Below are 15,378 nucleotides of genomic sequence, written 5' to 3'. Positions count from 1 at the left end.
AGTAGAAAAGTATCGATAACCATTCATGATATATGAAAAATAATTGTCTAACCATTAACAATGATTCATATTTGTTCATATTTAAGTGACATTTCCATTAAATTAGGGTTTTAGAACATGTTCCAAGATCAAATATATACCCTCAATGTGAATCACTGTATATGAAATACAGATTGGCTTAGAGCAATAACTATTCCGGGTGCAGCATTAAAAGTATTGTAGGGAATATTCAGTAAGGTCTGTAGAATGTATATATAGTGTCATTTCATGGGACTCTGAATAATAGGGAGTGTTGCTGGCCTTTTACTGCACCCATTCCATTGGCGGCCGAATCACATCACGTGTACTTCCTGCACTACAGAAAACGCGCTAACCTAACAGTGCAGGGCATGCTCACTGAATTAAAGGGCAACTTCATTAAAAAGTCTTAAGTTTGATAGATTTTTCCCAAACCTCAAAAGTCTTCACCTAATGTAGTTTAAGCATTGTTCTGAGCACAGACATTTTTATTTTGTTTTTCTAAAACAAAGTGTGAAAAAACATTTGCAAACCAGAAGAACTGGTGGAAATCCAAAACCTGTAAAAACACAACCAAGAAAACGGAATTTGGGGGAAAAAACAGAAGGGGAAAATAAGGCCAAGCAACCCTGTTCATGACTGCACTTTAAAGTGCGTGTCGTCCTGCAGCACTATAAGGGCACAAGGCGAGACCCAAATGCAGACACAAGAGGCAGATAGATGGTAGTGCTCCGATATTTATTATTACAAAGGGAGTAGGCAAAGGCAGGTCGGGAACAGTACTAGACCATAGGCAGTATCGAGGTCAGGCCAGGCAGGGGTCAGAAACCAGATCTGAGTCCAAAACAGTACAAGGGGATAGGCAGGCTGGTAGTCAGAACAGGCAGAGTGGTCAGGCAGGCGGGCTCGGAGTCAGGACAGACAAGGGTCGAAACCAGGAGGACTAGAAACAAACAGAGACTGGGAAAAATAGGAGCAAGGGAAAACACTGGTTGACTTGGCAAACAAGACGAACTGGCACAGAGAGACAGGAAACACAGGGATATATACAGTGGGGATAATAAGCGACACCTGGAGGGGTTGGGGACAATCACAAGGACAGGTGAACCAGATCAGGGTATGACAAGCACAGCATTTTGGGGGAAGTTGAGGACAGGTCCAATATTGACGATAGACCCAAAAGGGAAATAGGTTGGGCCATCCGAGAAATGTTTTAGTGAAATATAATATACAGTGCCTTCGGAAAGTATTCAGAGCCCTTTTTGTTTTTACACATTTTGTTACGTTACAGCCTTATTCTAAAGTGGATTCAATTGTTTTCCCCCTCATTAATCTACACACAATACCCCATAATGACAAAGCAAAAACAAGTTTAGAAAATGTTGCTAATTTATAAAAAACAACAACAACTGAAATATCACTTTTACATAAGTATTCAGACCCTTTACTCAGTACTATGTTGAAGCACCTTTGGCAGCGATTACAGCGTTGAGTATTCTTGGGTACGACACTACATGATTGGCACACCTGTATTTGAGGAGTTTCTCCTATTCTTCTCTGCAGATCCTCCCAAGCTGGATGGGGAGTGTCACTGCACAGCTATCTTCAGGTCTCTCCAGAAAAGTTCAATCAGGTTCAAGTCCAGGCTCTGGCTGGGCCACTCAAGGATGTTCAGAGACTTGTCCTGAAGCCACTCCTGCGTTGTCTTGGCTGTGTGCTTAGGGTCGTTGTCCTGTTGGAAGGTGAACCTTCGCTCCAGTCTGAGGTCCTGGAGCAGGTTTTCATCAAGGATATTTCTATACTTTGCTCTGTTCATCTTTGCCTCGATCCTGACTAGTCTCCCAGTCCCTGCTGCTGAAAAACATCCCCACATGCTACCACCATTCTTCACCGTAGGGATGGTGCAACGTTTCCTCCAGGTGTGGCGCTTGGCATACAGGCAAAATAGTTAAATCTTGGTTTCATCAGACCAGAGAATCTTGTTTCTCATTGTCTGAGAGTTTTCAGGTGCCTTTTGGCAAACTCCACGCATATGTCTTTTATTTATATTTTATTTAACCAGATAAGTCAGTTAAGAACAAATTCTTATTTACAATGATGGCCTACCCCGGCCAAACCCGGAAGACGCTGTGTGCCGCCCTATGGAACTCCCAAACACGGTCGGATGTGATACAGCCTGGAATTGAACCAGCGACTGTAGTGATGCCTCTTGCACTGAGATGCAGTGTCTTAGACCGCTGCGCCACTCGGGAGCCGTGAGCCCTTTTCCGTCTGGCAACTCTACCATAAAGGCCTAATTGGTGGAGTGCTGCAGAGATGGTTGTCCGTCTGGAAGGTTCTCCCATCCACGCAGAGGAACTCTAGAGCTCTGTCAGAGTGACCATCGGGTTGTTGGTCACCTCCCCAACTCCCCCAAATTCTCAGTTTGGCCAGGCGGTCAGCTCTAGGAAGAGTCTTTGTGGTTCCAAACTTCTTCAATTTAAGAATGATGGAGGCCATTGTGTTCTTGGCGATCTTCAATGCTGCATAAATGTTTTGGTACCCTTCCCCAGATCTGTTCCTCGACACAATCCTGTCTCTGAGCTCTACGGACAATTCCTTTGACCTCACGGTTTGGTTTTTGCTCTGACATGCGCTGTCAACTGTGGGACCTAATATAGACAGGTGTGTGCCTTTCCAAATCATGTCCAATCAATTGAATTTACCACAGGTGGACTTCAATCAAGTTGTAGAAATATCTCTAGGACAATCTATGAAAACAGGATGCACGTGAGCTCAATTTTGAGTCTCATAGCAAAGGTCTGAATACTGAAGGTATTTCTGTTTTTTATTTGTAATAATGTGCAAAAATGTCTAAAAAACAGTTTTCTGTTTGTTATTAAGGGGTATTGTGTGTAGATTGCAAAACATTGTTTTATTTAATCAATTTTAGAATAAGGCTGTAAGGTAACACAATTTGGAAAATGTCTAGGGGTCTGAATACTTTCCGAAGACACTATATAACGTTTAGCAGACACCTTTATCCAAAGCGACTTACAGTAATTTGTACTTTTCATTAGGATCCCCATTAACTAACGCTGTAACACTAGCTAATCTTCCAATTAATAAGACATTACAAACAACCACTAACATTCAACAAGTAGACAATACAGACAGTTAAAATACCTGACAGGAAACACATTTAACATCCAGTTGATGCTTTCCATTTCCTGTCCAGTCATATGGTCTATCGCGTTAGATGTTCTTTTATTTTTTTCTTGAAGGTGGATTTACTTTTTGCCTGAGAAATATGGATTGGTAAAGAGTCATGCATGAATACATTTCTACGTATGGGTGATCCCAGGAATCAAACCCAATATCCTGGCGTTGCAATGCTCTACCAAGATGCATGACACGGTTATAAATGCTTTGTGAGGCCTCACTTTAATAGGATTAATAAGGCCGTTATTAAAGAGGTGCTTATGCCACCTTTTATATTACACAGGTGTGTCATATTTGGCATTGTGGGTTATGTCACATTTGACATCAGTGGTTATGTCACAGTTATGCCACATTTATTAACCTTTTATAAAGAATGACATAGTTATAGATGATTTGTAACACATTTATGTAGTGTTTATGAAGCCATTGTAAGCTGAACGTCATTTAAAGTAGGACCAAGTGAATAAAGACATGTCCATCTGTGCATCCTCTGTGACTTCTAGGAAGATTTTAACACACTTAAACACAATATTTCTCCAGGTTTTCACCATCATTCTGACATTTGAGACCCCTGACTCTCTAACCAATGAATTGTACACGCTGTTTCCAGTTTGTGAGTGTGTGATATGACAGTTTATTTCAATATTTACACAGACAAACATTTTATAAACAATAACAGCTATGTTGACACTGCCATCTTCATCCGAGCTTTGCTGTTGGAAAACCACTACAGCAGGGGTATTCAATTCTTACCCTATGAGGTCCGGAGCCGGGTGGTTTTCTACCTGATAATTAATTGCACCCACCTGGTGTTCCAGGTCTAAATGTGGGCTCCCAAGTGGCACAGTGGTCTAAGGCACTGCATCTCAGTGCTTGAGGCATCACTACAGACACCCAGGCTGTATCATTACCGGCTGTGATTGAGAGTTCCATAGGGTTTGGCAGGAGTAGGACATAATTGTAAATAAGAATTTGTTCTTAACTGACTTGTCTGGTTAAATTTTAAAAATCGCCCCTGATTAGAAGGGAACAATGAGTAAATATGCAGTGGAGCTGGCTTCGAGGTCCAAAGCTGAGTTTGAAGGCACTACAGTATCCGACTTTCTGCTGTTGCACTGACCGACTTTCGTCTTCAGTCGGCTTCGTTGGGTTTACCGCTCTCGACACTCATTGATTCTTCACATAGGAATGAATGGTGTCACGTGATCGATGACTTTGCCCATTCATACAGCCATTGGTGAGGGCCCAGACCCCCTTGAAAAAACAACACAGAAATACACCGCATTATTTCACATTTAAAATCATTCTGAATAATGAAATGACAGACTTTGTATTAAGCTGCGTTAAAACGCCATTATGCACTGTTAAGCACGGCAAAATAATAGCCAATATTATTAATTTCTAATACATATCGAAATAATGCATGGAAATAAACGATTGCGTTTCGAGACCAGCTACTTTTACGAAACGCATTTCAACATCACATGCAAACATTTAAGATTTAAAGGACTAAAACCAAATCCAGTCCGTATTTTTCATGCGCTCTTCAGAGTTCCTCCAAACTCCGTGTTTTTTCCCCAATCTGTGCTCAAAGTTAAGCTGCAGTTTCCATGGCTGACCATGGTTTGGTGCTGTTGGCTCGCTCTGTCTGCTCAACCCAGGCTGTGCAGTGCTCCCAGCGGGATCAGAGCGCTCCCCCGCCGGGACCCTACTCTCACATCCTCCTGCTGGGACACAGCTACATTTCCAGCCAAGCCTGGCTTTATTATGTGTGTCTGCGCTGCAGCCCCGCCAGTAGTCGGATCGGGAGGCGGAGGGAAGACCAGAGTCAGGACAAAGAAAAGGGGAGAAAGAGGCTAGCGACCGCAAACATTTCACTGGGTATATGAATGAAATTACAAAGGGAGATATTTCAACAAATCCCCAATGGAGAAAATGCTGGGTAAGGTTGCATTTCCCATGTCACCTTCTGAAAAATAACGGACGGACGGAGGAGGGAGGTTCGGTGTTCGCAAGATCAGGGAGAACGACTTAGTTCCCAGAACAACCTCAAGAAGCACAGGAGGAAAAATAAAAAATGTAAAGCTTGTTTGAAAAGAAATCTAGAATTGTGTAGTCAGGTATTCACATTATTTGGACGTAGTGGCTGGCACCTTTCGAACTGCCGATCAGGTGTTACCGCATCGCACGCCTGTCATTTGGCTTTGGCTGTTTCTTGAAACTCTACGGATAAAGTCGCGCAGTCGCCAACGAACATAAAAGGAACAAAAGATACATACTGTCGCTACGGACCCAGAGAGAAAGACAAGTTGTTCCGTCAATTCCACAGGTTGAGTCCAGCTGAAGAAGTTAAATTGCTGGAGTATCCGGGCAATGCGCCTCTCCACAGCTCTTAATTGTACCTACCTCATTTTAACTGGATTATAGGCTACTATCAGTCTGAAGTTGCCGCATTGCAACAGGCAAAGAAGTGAAAAACGCCAGCTAAAGTATCCATCTGTATGACAGTATTCGCAAAGCATTAGAGATCTACACGAGAAGAAAATAATATCAGCCCAGAGATGTCTAGAAGAAAACAGGCTAAACCGCGTTCCGTAAAAGGTAAGTGTTTTGACATTTTATTTTATGGAGAGACTGGAGACATACTCTAGAGTAGACGCATAATCAATAATAATATTTCCTTGCATCATTTGCCGAATACTGTGAAATTCAAAGATTTAATATAGTTTTTAATGTTGTCTTTATTATATATATTTTGCCAAACAAAGCCTGAGCAACGTAAAGTAAAATAAATCATAGAACATGTACCTGGTCTATCATAGACAACTCTCTGTACTGTTACAATAGTCACTCAGGCGTTCCCTGGTCAGCTAATTACTTAATCGATTGTAAAATGGGACCACATTCAATACCCGACTAGACTACAACGTGTTTGTTTCATTAGCTACTGCTCACCAGTATTGTTGATGTGTGCGTAATTATTGGCACCCGTGCCACGTGACCCGTTTGCTGCCCATGCATGCCCACATCGTGCACATGTTGTTTTCCCATCACCGTGATAAATGCATGGGCACATTGGTTTGTGTTTTAGTTGATAGACCATTTTCTTGGTGACCCGTATTTTCTAGTAAAAGTTCATTTGGGCATTTGGCTCGTTTTGCCTCTGGCTGCGTTTACACATGCAGCCCACATATGTTTTTTTTGCCCAACATTGGCAAAAGATCGGATCTGAATGGTCAATTATTGGCAAAATATCCGAATTGAGCTGTCTGTGTAAACAAGGCCTATGGAAACCAGATGGGCAATGGGGTGGCCATGTGGTCCAGAATTATTAGGTTACCCCTCCCCCAATTAGTCATTTTGTTCTATGTAATTAATGGCAACAATATGCAATGGTTATGGTGGAAGGATTATAAGGCCTACATTGTTTAAATTATTATATGTTTTAATGCATGCACTCTGTAAATGTAGTGACTTGTTCACCAAGACTAATGGCAAGTTGAAGCTGTGTTGATGACCACAGTGGCTGGTCTGGTTCTGAGTCACCAGAGCTTGACGTCATGACCTCTCAGGATGCCTGTGTAAATGCAGCCAGAGGCAAAATGAGCCAAATGAACTTTTACTAGAAAATACGGGTCACTTTATAATCTGTCTGTACTAAGGATCCACTGTTTCAAAGCATGAAAAAAAAGATAATGTAAGCTGAATGTGGGGAAAGAGATCACTTGATTATTTTAACAATTTCATAAATTGATGAAGTACAATGATTACAAGTACATATTCCACGTCTGAAAGTAATCCTAATTTCCCTGCAGGGTAAAGAAGGCTAGTCTTTGTACTGTTTTGTATCCTAAATGTGTTGAGCAGCTTCAGCTTGTGGCTTTGAATAAACAAAGCTTTTGCTTAGTCAGTGATGCACAGCAGCTCTATGTGTAACTAAGATGTGTTCTGTTGCTATCACCCCACAACACCTTTCCCACGGCCTGGCATGTTCTCAAATTATGAGTGAGCAGCAGAGTGGTTCAAGGCATTCACCGGGGATTATTCGTGTTTTTCATGTCCCGTTGTCTCTCACCTGCTCGCTCACTCAACTCCAAAGAGTGCCTGTCGATGCCAAAGCAGAAACAACACATTGAGAATCATATTTATTCCTAGTTTGCTACACACAGACAGTCAGACGTCCAAGATGAAAAAAGGATTGTGGAAACCACCAATCCTTGTTATTATCAGTGGTTTTCTATCCTAATTGTAGATGGCTAATTGAGGTTGTGTCAATATCTATGATTGGCTCTTTTACTAATGGGGAGGGATGGAGGAAAGAGGGCAGCGAGCGTTTCTTATCAAAATATTATTTATCCCCATTAATCCCTTTTTAATGTGTGTCTTTGCGTAGAGTGCCTGGCCGGGGCATTTCTGTTTCATATCTCCCCCATCCCCATGAGTATTTCATGCATTATGTAGTGATAATTACACATTAATAAATCCTCTTCATTTACAGGACATTAAGTGGGAATGAGTGCAGATGACAGGAAGGGAGGGAGAGAGCACTTATTTATTTTCCACAATGTTGTTTACAGTCAATCAAATCAAATTGGACCTTTAACCTGTGATGTGGGAGAAAGAGATGCTGGAACAAGGCTTGTCTAGGACTAGCTGAGAGAGTAGGGATCCAAGGCTAAAGGCATCATTTACACTCCGCCTCCCTTGTGCTTTTCCACCTCATTCCACATCAAATTCCACCAGTACTACTCTGTTTTCACAAGCTATCAATTCAACATTTTTCTAAGTTGCAGTGAAATGTAAAACAAATCTTAATCCATTGATAGCTTCACCTGGCCAAGACTTTAATGGCTGTCTCCCCTGGATTCAGGAGTTTCGATATTATTTTGTGTGTCCATTTTATGTTGACATAATAGTACTTAAATGTTGCAGTTGAGTTATGTCTCAATCTACATTATAGTTAGATTGTTAAATTACTTGTACACCTTTGTAGTAACAGTTAAATTACCTAAGTAACAACATTGTATTAACATGTGACATTGCACTTCAGTAATCACAATTAAATTGCATAGCAATAGTTGAGAGTTTATAATTATACAAGAAGAAAAAGGACTTATTTTATTGCATAGTTTGTAATAGCAAAAAGCTAAAGTCCATTACTATGCAATTACAAAGCAATTGACCACAATGTAACAACGATGTTGGTACTCAAATATACAGAATAGAAATATAAATGCAACATGTAAAGTGTTGGTCCCATGTTTCATGAGCTGAAATAAAACATCCCAGAAATGTTCCAGGTCCTCACAAGTGGCACAGCAGTCTAAGGCACTGCATCCCAGTGCTAGAGGCGTCACTACAGACCAGGGTTTGATCCCGGGCTGTATCACAACCAGCAGTGATCTGGAGTCCCATAGGGTGGCGCACAATTGGCCCAGCGTCATCCGGGTCAGGGGTGGGTTTGGCCGGGGGGGCTTTACTTGGCTCATCGCGCTCTAGCGACTCCTTGTCAGTTTGGTGGGTTCATGTTTTGGAGGACTCATGACTCAAACTTTACCTCCCGATCCCGTTGGGGAGTTGCAGCAATGAGACAAGATCAAAATTAGGGAGAAAAAGTTCCATATGCACAAAAACCTTATTTCTCTCAAACTTTGTGCACAAATTTGTTTACATCCCTGTTAGTGAGCATTTCTCCTTTGCCAAGATTATCCATTGACCTGACAGGTGTGGCATATCAAGAAGATGATTAAACAGCATGATCATTACACAGATGCACCTTGTGCTGGCAACAACACAATGCCACAGATGTCTCAAAGTTTTGAGGGAGCGTGCAATTGGCATGCTGACTGCTGGAATGTCCACCAGAACTGTTGCTAGAAAATGTCACGTTAATTTCTCTACCATAAGTTGCCTCGATTGTCGTTTTAGAGAATTTAGTAGTACGTCCAACCGGCCTCACCACCGCAGACCATGTGTATAGCGTCGTGTGGTCGAGCAGTTTGCTGATATCAACATTGTTGACAGAGTGCCCCATGGTGGTGGGGTTATGGTATGGACAGGCATAAGCTACGGATAATGAACACTATTGCATTTTATCAATGGCAATTTGAATGCACAGAGATACCATGTTGAGATCCTGAGGACCATTGTCGTGCCATTCATCCACCGTCATCACCTCACGTTTCAGCATGATAATGCACGGCCCCGTGTCGCAAGGATCTGTTCACAATTCCTTGAAGCTGAAAATGTCCCAGTTCTTCCATGGCCTGCATACTCACCAGACATGTCACCCATTGAGTATATATGGGATGCTCTGGATCAACGTGTACGACAGCGTGTTCCAGTTCCCGCCAATATTCAGCTACTTCACACAGCCATTGAAGAGAACTGGGACAACATTCCTCAAGTCACGATCAACAGCCTGGTCAACTCTATGCTAAGGAGATATGTCGTGCTGCATGAGGCAAATGGTGGTCACGTTTGGATTGATGTAGTTTAGTTTTTTTTTAAGTATGTGTGTGCATGAAGCCTATCCCTGACAACCCTCTACCCTCTCTCTGTCATCCTGAGACCATATGTTTTCAACATTCAATTGCTCTTTTATTGTCACCTAGGCTTTTGGCAGCATAGCCAAAGTTTCATTGGTCAACAGGCTGTTCTAAAACAGTGACATGAATTACCACAGGACTGATTAAGTGTCCAGAGCCTGCTCCCCTGTCTTTATTCTGTGTGTGTGTGTGCGCACGTGCGTGTGTGTCTATGTGTAAGACAGGGAATAATACATAGTCTGGTCTGTCACTTTCACATTATGATATTATCATTGTGTGTTCTGTTAACTGGCAGCAGGCATGTAATGTCTTTTACCATTCATTGTTACAATTTGTAAGTATAGAAGACTGTTGACCTGTGTTATTGGTAGGTGAACCTCAAAATATATTTTTCTAAGCCTTTGTAAAATGTTCATTGACTGCACTGCAGGGAGAGCAATTTTGTCTTGTACTTTGTATTTTGATATGGCAAAAAAAGTAATTGGTCATTGTTCAGCCACAGCGGTAGTCTTTTTTCTTATAGAGCCTATTAATTTGCCCAATATTATATGCATTTTGCACTTTTTCAAGAGGAGAAAGGGGATATTTTTAAAGGTACAGTGCACTCTACTTATAAGAGTCCTAGATATAGGAAATTTAATTAACCTGCTTATAGTGGTCCAATATTTAAAATAAACGTTGCTTGAGAATCAATCACTTATTATCCTTCCTTCCTGTAATGTAGTGTAGTCTTGTGGTCCTTCTGTGGCTCAGTTGGTAGAGCATGGCGCTTGTAACGCCAGGGTAGTGGGTTCGATTCCCGGGACCACCCATACGTAGAATGTATGCACACATGACTGTAAGTCGCTTTGGATAAAAGCGTCAGCTAAATGGCATATATTATTATTATTATATTATTATATTATTATATTATTATATATCTTGCTCTACAGCAGACCCTACTGGTGTGGAGATGTGCGCGTGCCCAGTTAGGGTGAGCTCCCTTGTGGCCAGTGTGTCTGCCAATGACAATTCCTTATCAGCAGCCTGCCTGCTAGTGTGTATGGAAGGATCTGTCTTAATGGATGGGCTCAGTCGTAGGCTGTGCCATTGTACCGGCTTAGCATCAGGGTTTATCAGCACTCTGGACTTACTGGGCCGGAACCGCCGCCGGCTCAGGACCCTCTCCGCTCTGTGCTTCCTTTCTAAAGAGCCAGCAACGCCAGGGTGACTTCTGTTATTAATTCTGTTTGTGTGGTTGGTTCCTGCTCCTCTGCTCCCCCCGACCCCCTCTACCCCTGGCCTGCCAACCACAGCTCCCCCACCAGTACCTCCCTGTGGAGTCTGTCCTCTCTGAGTTCCCTCGCTCTGAAACTCTGATTGTGCTGCTGCAGTGGGCGGATTAAAATGTGTTGGAACAATGCGTTCAGAAATATTTTTTTCAAATCTTCTCCTTCCTGTGCAAATTGTGTGTACAGGACCAGGGCATCACAACGACCAATTCTCACTCTACCCTATAAGCCAAATGTGAGATTAGATATGATTTCATATTTTGCTTAATGTTCTTTATTGTGCAATGTTAACCTGAGGACATTTGGAATGGCCCACCTGTTGTTTGATGTTGAACCAGGCTGATCTGTGGCAGACACCCAGAGTTAACCAGCCTAAACGCCTGAGCACGGTGCAGGCTCTGTAAATGGGATATGTCAAGCGCAGCCCTTTGTGAGCCAGTGAGTATGTGAGTGTAGTAATGGGTTTTGTGTGTAAATGTCAGTGCAGTGTCTCCAATGTGAAGAGAGGGCTGTGACCCAGCTCTGCTCTGACCTCAGAGAGAGAGAAGGCCAAAACCATGAACCTTCTGGAGGGTAGCTGCAAGAGCCAGATCAGCACGAGCAGAAAACTGCTGTTTGTCTGATCCAACAGTGTAGGCAGAGGTCTTCATGTTCAGTTTTTCTTCCTATTTTGTCTCCTCCTCCTTTCATCCATTCCCATCTTCCTCACCTTGCTTCCCCACTGCTCTCCTCTCCTCTTTCCTCAGTCTGGTCTCAGAGCATGTTGTATAATTCTGCAAGTAAATCCGAGATACTCCATTTAGTATGATATGTTACGTTTCGTATAGTATGTTTTCATTTGTGGATGTCCATCACACTTTTCGTATGATATGTTACGAATTACAATTCATATCATATGTTCCAAATTTGCAAAACGTACAATATGTTACGAATTTGCAAAAACATATATGTTACAAATTCTAGCTAGGTAGCTAACGTTAGCTAGCTCACTAATGTTAGCTAGGCTAGGAGTTAGGGTTAAGTTTATGTTTAGCGGAACGATTAGTTAAAAGGGTTAAGGTTAGGGTGAGGTGAAGGGTTATCTAACATGCTAAGTAGTTGGGCAGTAGCTAAAAAATAGTAAGGAGTTGAAAAGTTGCTAATTAGCTAAAATGATAAAGTTGTGCGTGATTAGATTCGAACTCGCAACCTTTGGGTTGCTAGATGTTTGCGTTATACGTGCATACATCCATCCCAACCTTTAGTTTTTGCCTTAATTAACAATCTGTCTCATATAACCATACAAAATGTAACATATCATACTAAATGGTATTTCTCTGATTTACGTAAAGAATAACATGAAATGCTCTGAGACCAGGTTGCTCTCCTTGGCCCTCCCTGATGACAGTGAGGCTGTGTTCATGCTGCTTTCTCTAGGCAGCTGCTCCTCGACCCCACGGTGTCTCCGTAGGCTGTACATTAAACATAAGCAAAGGGGGCAATTAAGCACCTTCACCACACCTGGCTGATGCATATATTTATTGGGCAGCCTCCCCCTCGGAAGGCTCCTCGTCCCAGCTCTGATGATTAAAGGGTGGTTGTTGGGGAGGGGGGAGGAGAGGAGGAGGCCTGATGCTGAAGTCTAATGAAGAGCTTTGGTCCTGTGTTGACCCCTGCAGCCTGCCTTGAACTCTGGCCAGGGGGAGCTAGGCCTCCTGCTGGCCAGGCCCTTGCTCCTCCTTGCTCCTCCATCCTGTCTGAATCCGGACTGGTTCCAGGGCGTCTTCCAGGGTTCGTTTGGGTCTCAAAGAGCTGCAGGGGCAGGTATCTGGAACAGTCCTGGGTCGGAGATGGGAGACTGACTGTGCCCACGCACGCACCAGGAAAAATCCTCCAATAGCTTCCTTCGGCTCAACCTATTGATTCCACTGTGCCTGAAACCTTTCCCCTGAAAAACACATTGAGTTAAAAACACACAGAAATGACTCCAATGGATTGAGTGCTTTTGGCTGTGTATATATATTAGCTGTGTTGGGTTGTTAAGTAGCTCTTTGAATCATTGAACATAAAGTACATTTAGGAAGAAGACAAAACAGAACAGCATTTCATAGTCTAGTCTTTTCAATGTTTTTCAGCGGTCCAAAATATATCTTGGTCCTGCTGCTTGGACTTTTAAGACTACCTGCTTGCATCCCCCAGCATGACAATGCTTGCTTCCACCATGCCATGGACTTTGTAATTGTATAACCTGAAGTCATGGTTAAAAGGCTGTTGAATGAGGTTTCTTTGTCTTTTGAGCTTTAATAGAACTTACAAATGAGATTTGTGTTTTGAGAAACGCGCTGCTCTGTGTTTTGCAGTATAGTGCTGTGATACAGCTTCTCATTAATCACAGTAAGAACCTTCTTCCTCTGTGTTTTGCAGTATAGTGCCGTGATACAGCTTCTCATTAATCACAGTAAGAACCTTCTTCCTCTGTGTTTTGCAGTATAGTGCTGTGATACAGCTTCTCATTAATCACAGTAAGAACCTTCTTCCTCTGTGTTTTGCAGTATAGTGCCGTGATACAGCTTCTCATTAATCACAGTAAGAACCTTCTTCCTCTGTGTTTTGCAGTATAGTGCCGTGATACAGCCTCTCATTAATCACAGTAAGAACCTTCTTCCTCTGTGTTTTGCAGTATAGTGCCGTGATACAGCTTCTCATTAATCACAGTAAGAACCTTCTTCCTCTGTGTTTTGCAGTATAGTGCCGTGATACAGCCTCTCATTAATCACAGTAAGAACCTTCTTCCTCTGTGTTTTGCAGTATAGTGCCGTGATACAGCTTCTCATTAATCACAGTAAGAACCTTCTTCCTCTGTGTTTTGCAGTATAGTGCCGTGATACAGCCTCTCATTAATCACAGTAAGAACCTTCTTCCTCTGTGTTTTGCAGTATAGTGCCGTGATACAGCTTCTCATTAATCACAGTAAGAACCTTCTTCCTCTGTGTTTTGCAGTATAGTGCCGTGATACAGCCTCTCATTAATCACAGTAAGAACCTTCTTCCTCTGTGTTTTGCAGTATAGTGCCGTGATACAGCTTCTCATTAATCACAGTAAGAACCTTCTTCCTCTGTGTTTTGCAGTATAGTGCCGTGATACAGCTTCTCATTAATCACAGTAAGAACCTTCTTCCTCTGTGTTTTGCAGTATAGTGCCGTGATACAGCTTCTCATTAATCACAGTAAGAACCTTCTTCCTCTGTGTTTTGCAGTATAGTGCCGTGATACAGCCTCTCATTAATCACAGAAAGAACCTTCTTCCTCTGTGTTTTGCAGTATAGTGCCGTGATACAGCTTCTCATTAATCACAGTAAGAACCTTCTTCCTCTGTGTTTTGCAGTATAGTGCCGTGATACAGCCTCTCATTAATCACAGTAAGAACCTTCTTCCTCTGTGTTTTGCAGTATAGTGCCGTGATACAGCTTCTCATTAATCACAGTAAGAACCTTCTTCCTCTGTGTTTTGCAGTATAGTGCCGTGATACAGCCTCTCATTAATCACAGTAAGAACCTTCTTCCTCTGTGTTTTGCAGTATAGTGCCGTGATACAGCTTCTCATTAATCACAGTAAGAACCTTCTTCCTCTGTGTTTTGCAGTATAGTGCCGTGATACAGCCTCTCATTAATCACAGTAAGAACCTTCTTCCTCTGTGTTTTGCAGTATAGTGCCGTGATACAGCTTCTCATTAATCACAGTAAGAACCTTCTTCCTCTGTGTTTTGCAGTATAGTGCCGTGATACAGCTTCTCATTAATCACAGTAAGAACCTTCTTCCTCTGTGTTTTGCAGTATAGTGCCGTGATACAGCCTCTCATTAATCACAGAAAGAACCTTCTTCCTCTGTGTTTTGCAGTATAGTGTCGTGATACAGCTTCTCTTCATCCCCACTTGAAACCTCGCACCACATAAAACTTTTAAGCTCAGACAGAATTATCCCTTATTGTATGGCCCTCCTTCATGCTGGCCTCTGTGAATGCCTAGTCCTTGATGTTAGTCAAGGACTCGTGTTTTTCTTATTTCTTTTCATTCAGTTCCTCTGTCAGAAGGCGAGAACCCCTTACAGAGCCCAGAAGAATTCACCTTGCAAACAGCAGGGTGAGGAGCGGGAAAGAAACGAGTCGCTCTTGATTTCACAAGTTGCTCTCAATTTCACAAGTCAATTGTAAATTACATTTACATCTGATATGTTTTCATTTCCCTATTACAGTCTTGTCTATGGTGCATTCTCACTTAACAAACATGCATTGTTGAATGGTGAGCTACTTACAGATAGTGTTCCCATGAGAGAAAGAGAGCGATGGTGGAAAGGTTCACTCTC

The 15,378-nt window shown here is 42.3% G+C and overlaps 1 protein-coding gene across 1 annotated transcript in view; it reads left to right on the top strand.

Moving 5' to 3' along the window:
- The first annotated feature begins 4,849 nt into the window (after positions 1-4,849).
- LOC118371466 (zinc finger protein 423-like) overlaps positions 4,850-15,378 on the top strand; it is a 154,353-nt gene continuing 143,824 nt past the window's right edge. The window contains exon 1 of the mRNA XM_052475796.1: positions 4,850-5,820. Within this exon, the coding sequence (XP_052331756.1) occupies positions 5,781-5,820 (40 nt within the window). The 5' untranslated portion in view covers positions 4,850-5,780. The remainder of the gene's footprint in view (positions 5,821-15,378) is intronic.

This window comes from Oncorhynchus keta, chromosome 22 (assembly GCF_023373465.1).
Source record: "Oncorhynchus keta strain PuntledgeMale-10-30-2019 chromosome 22, Oket_V2, whole genome shotgun sequence".
NCBI lineage: Eukaryota > Metazoa > Chordata > Actinopteri > Salmoniformes > Salmonidae > Oncorhynchus > Oncorhynchus keta.
The sequence above is the reverse complement of the archived record's forward strand: the minus strand, read 5'-3'. Positions and strand labels throughout refer to the sequence as shown.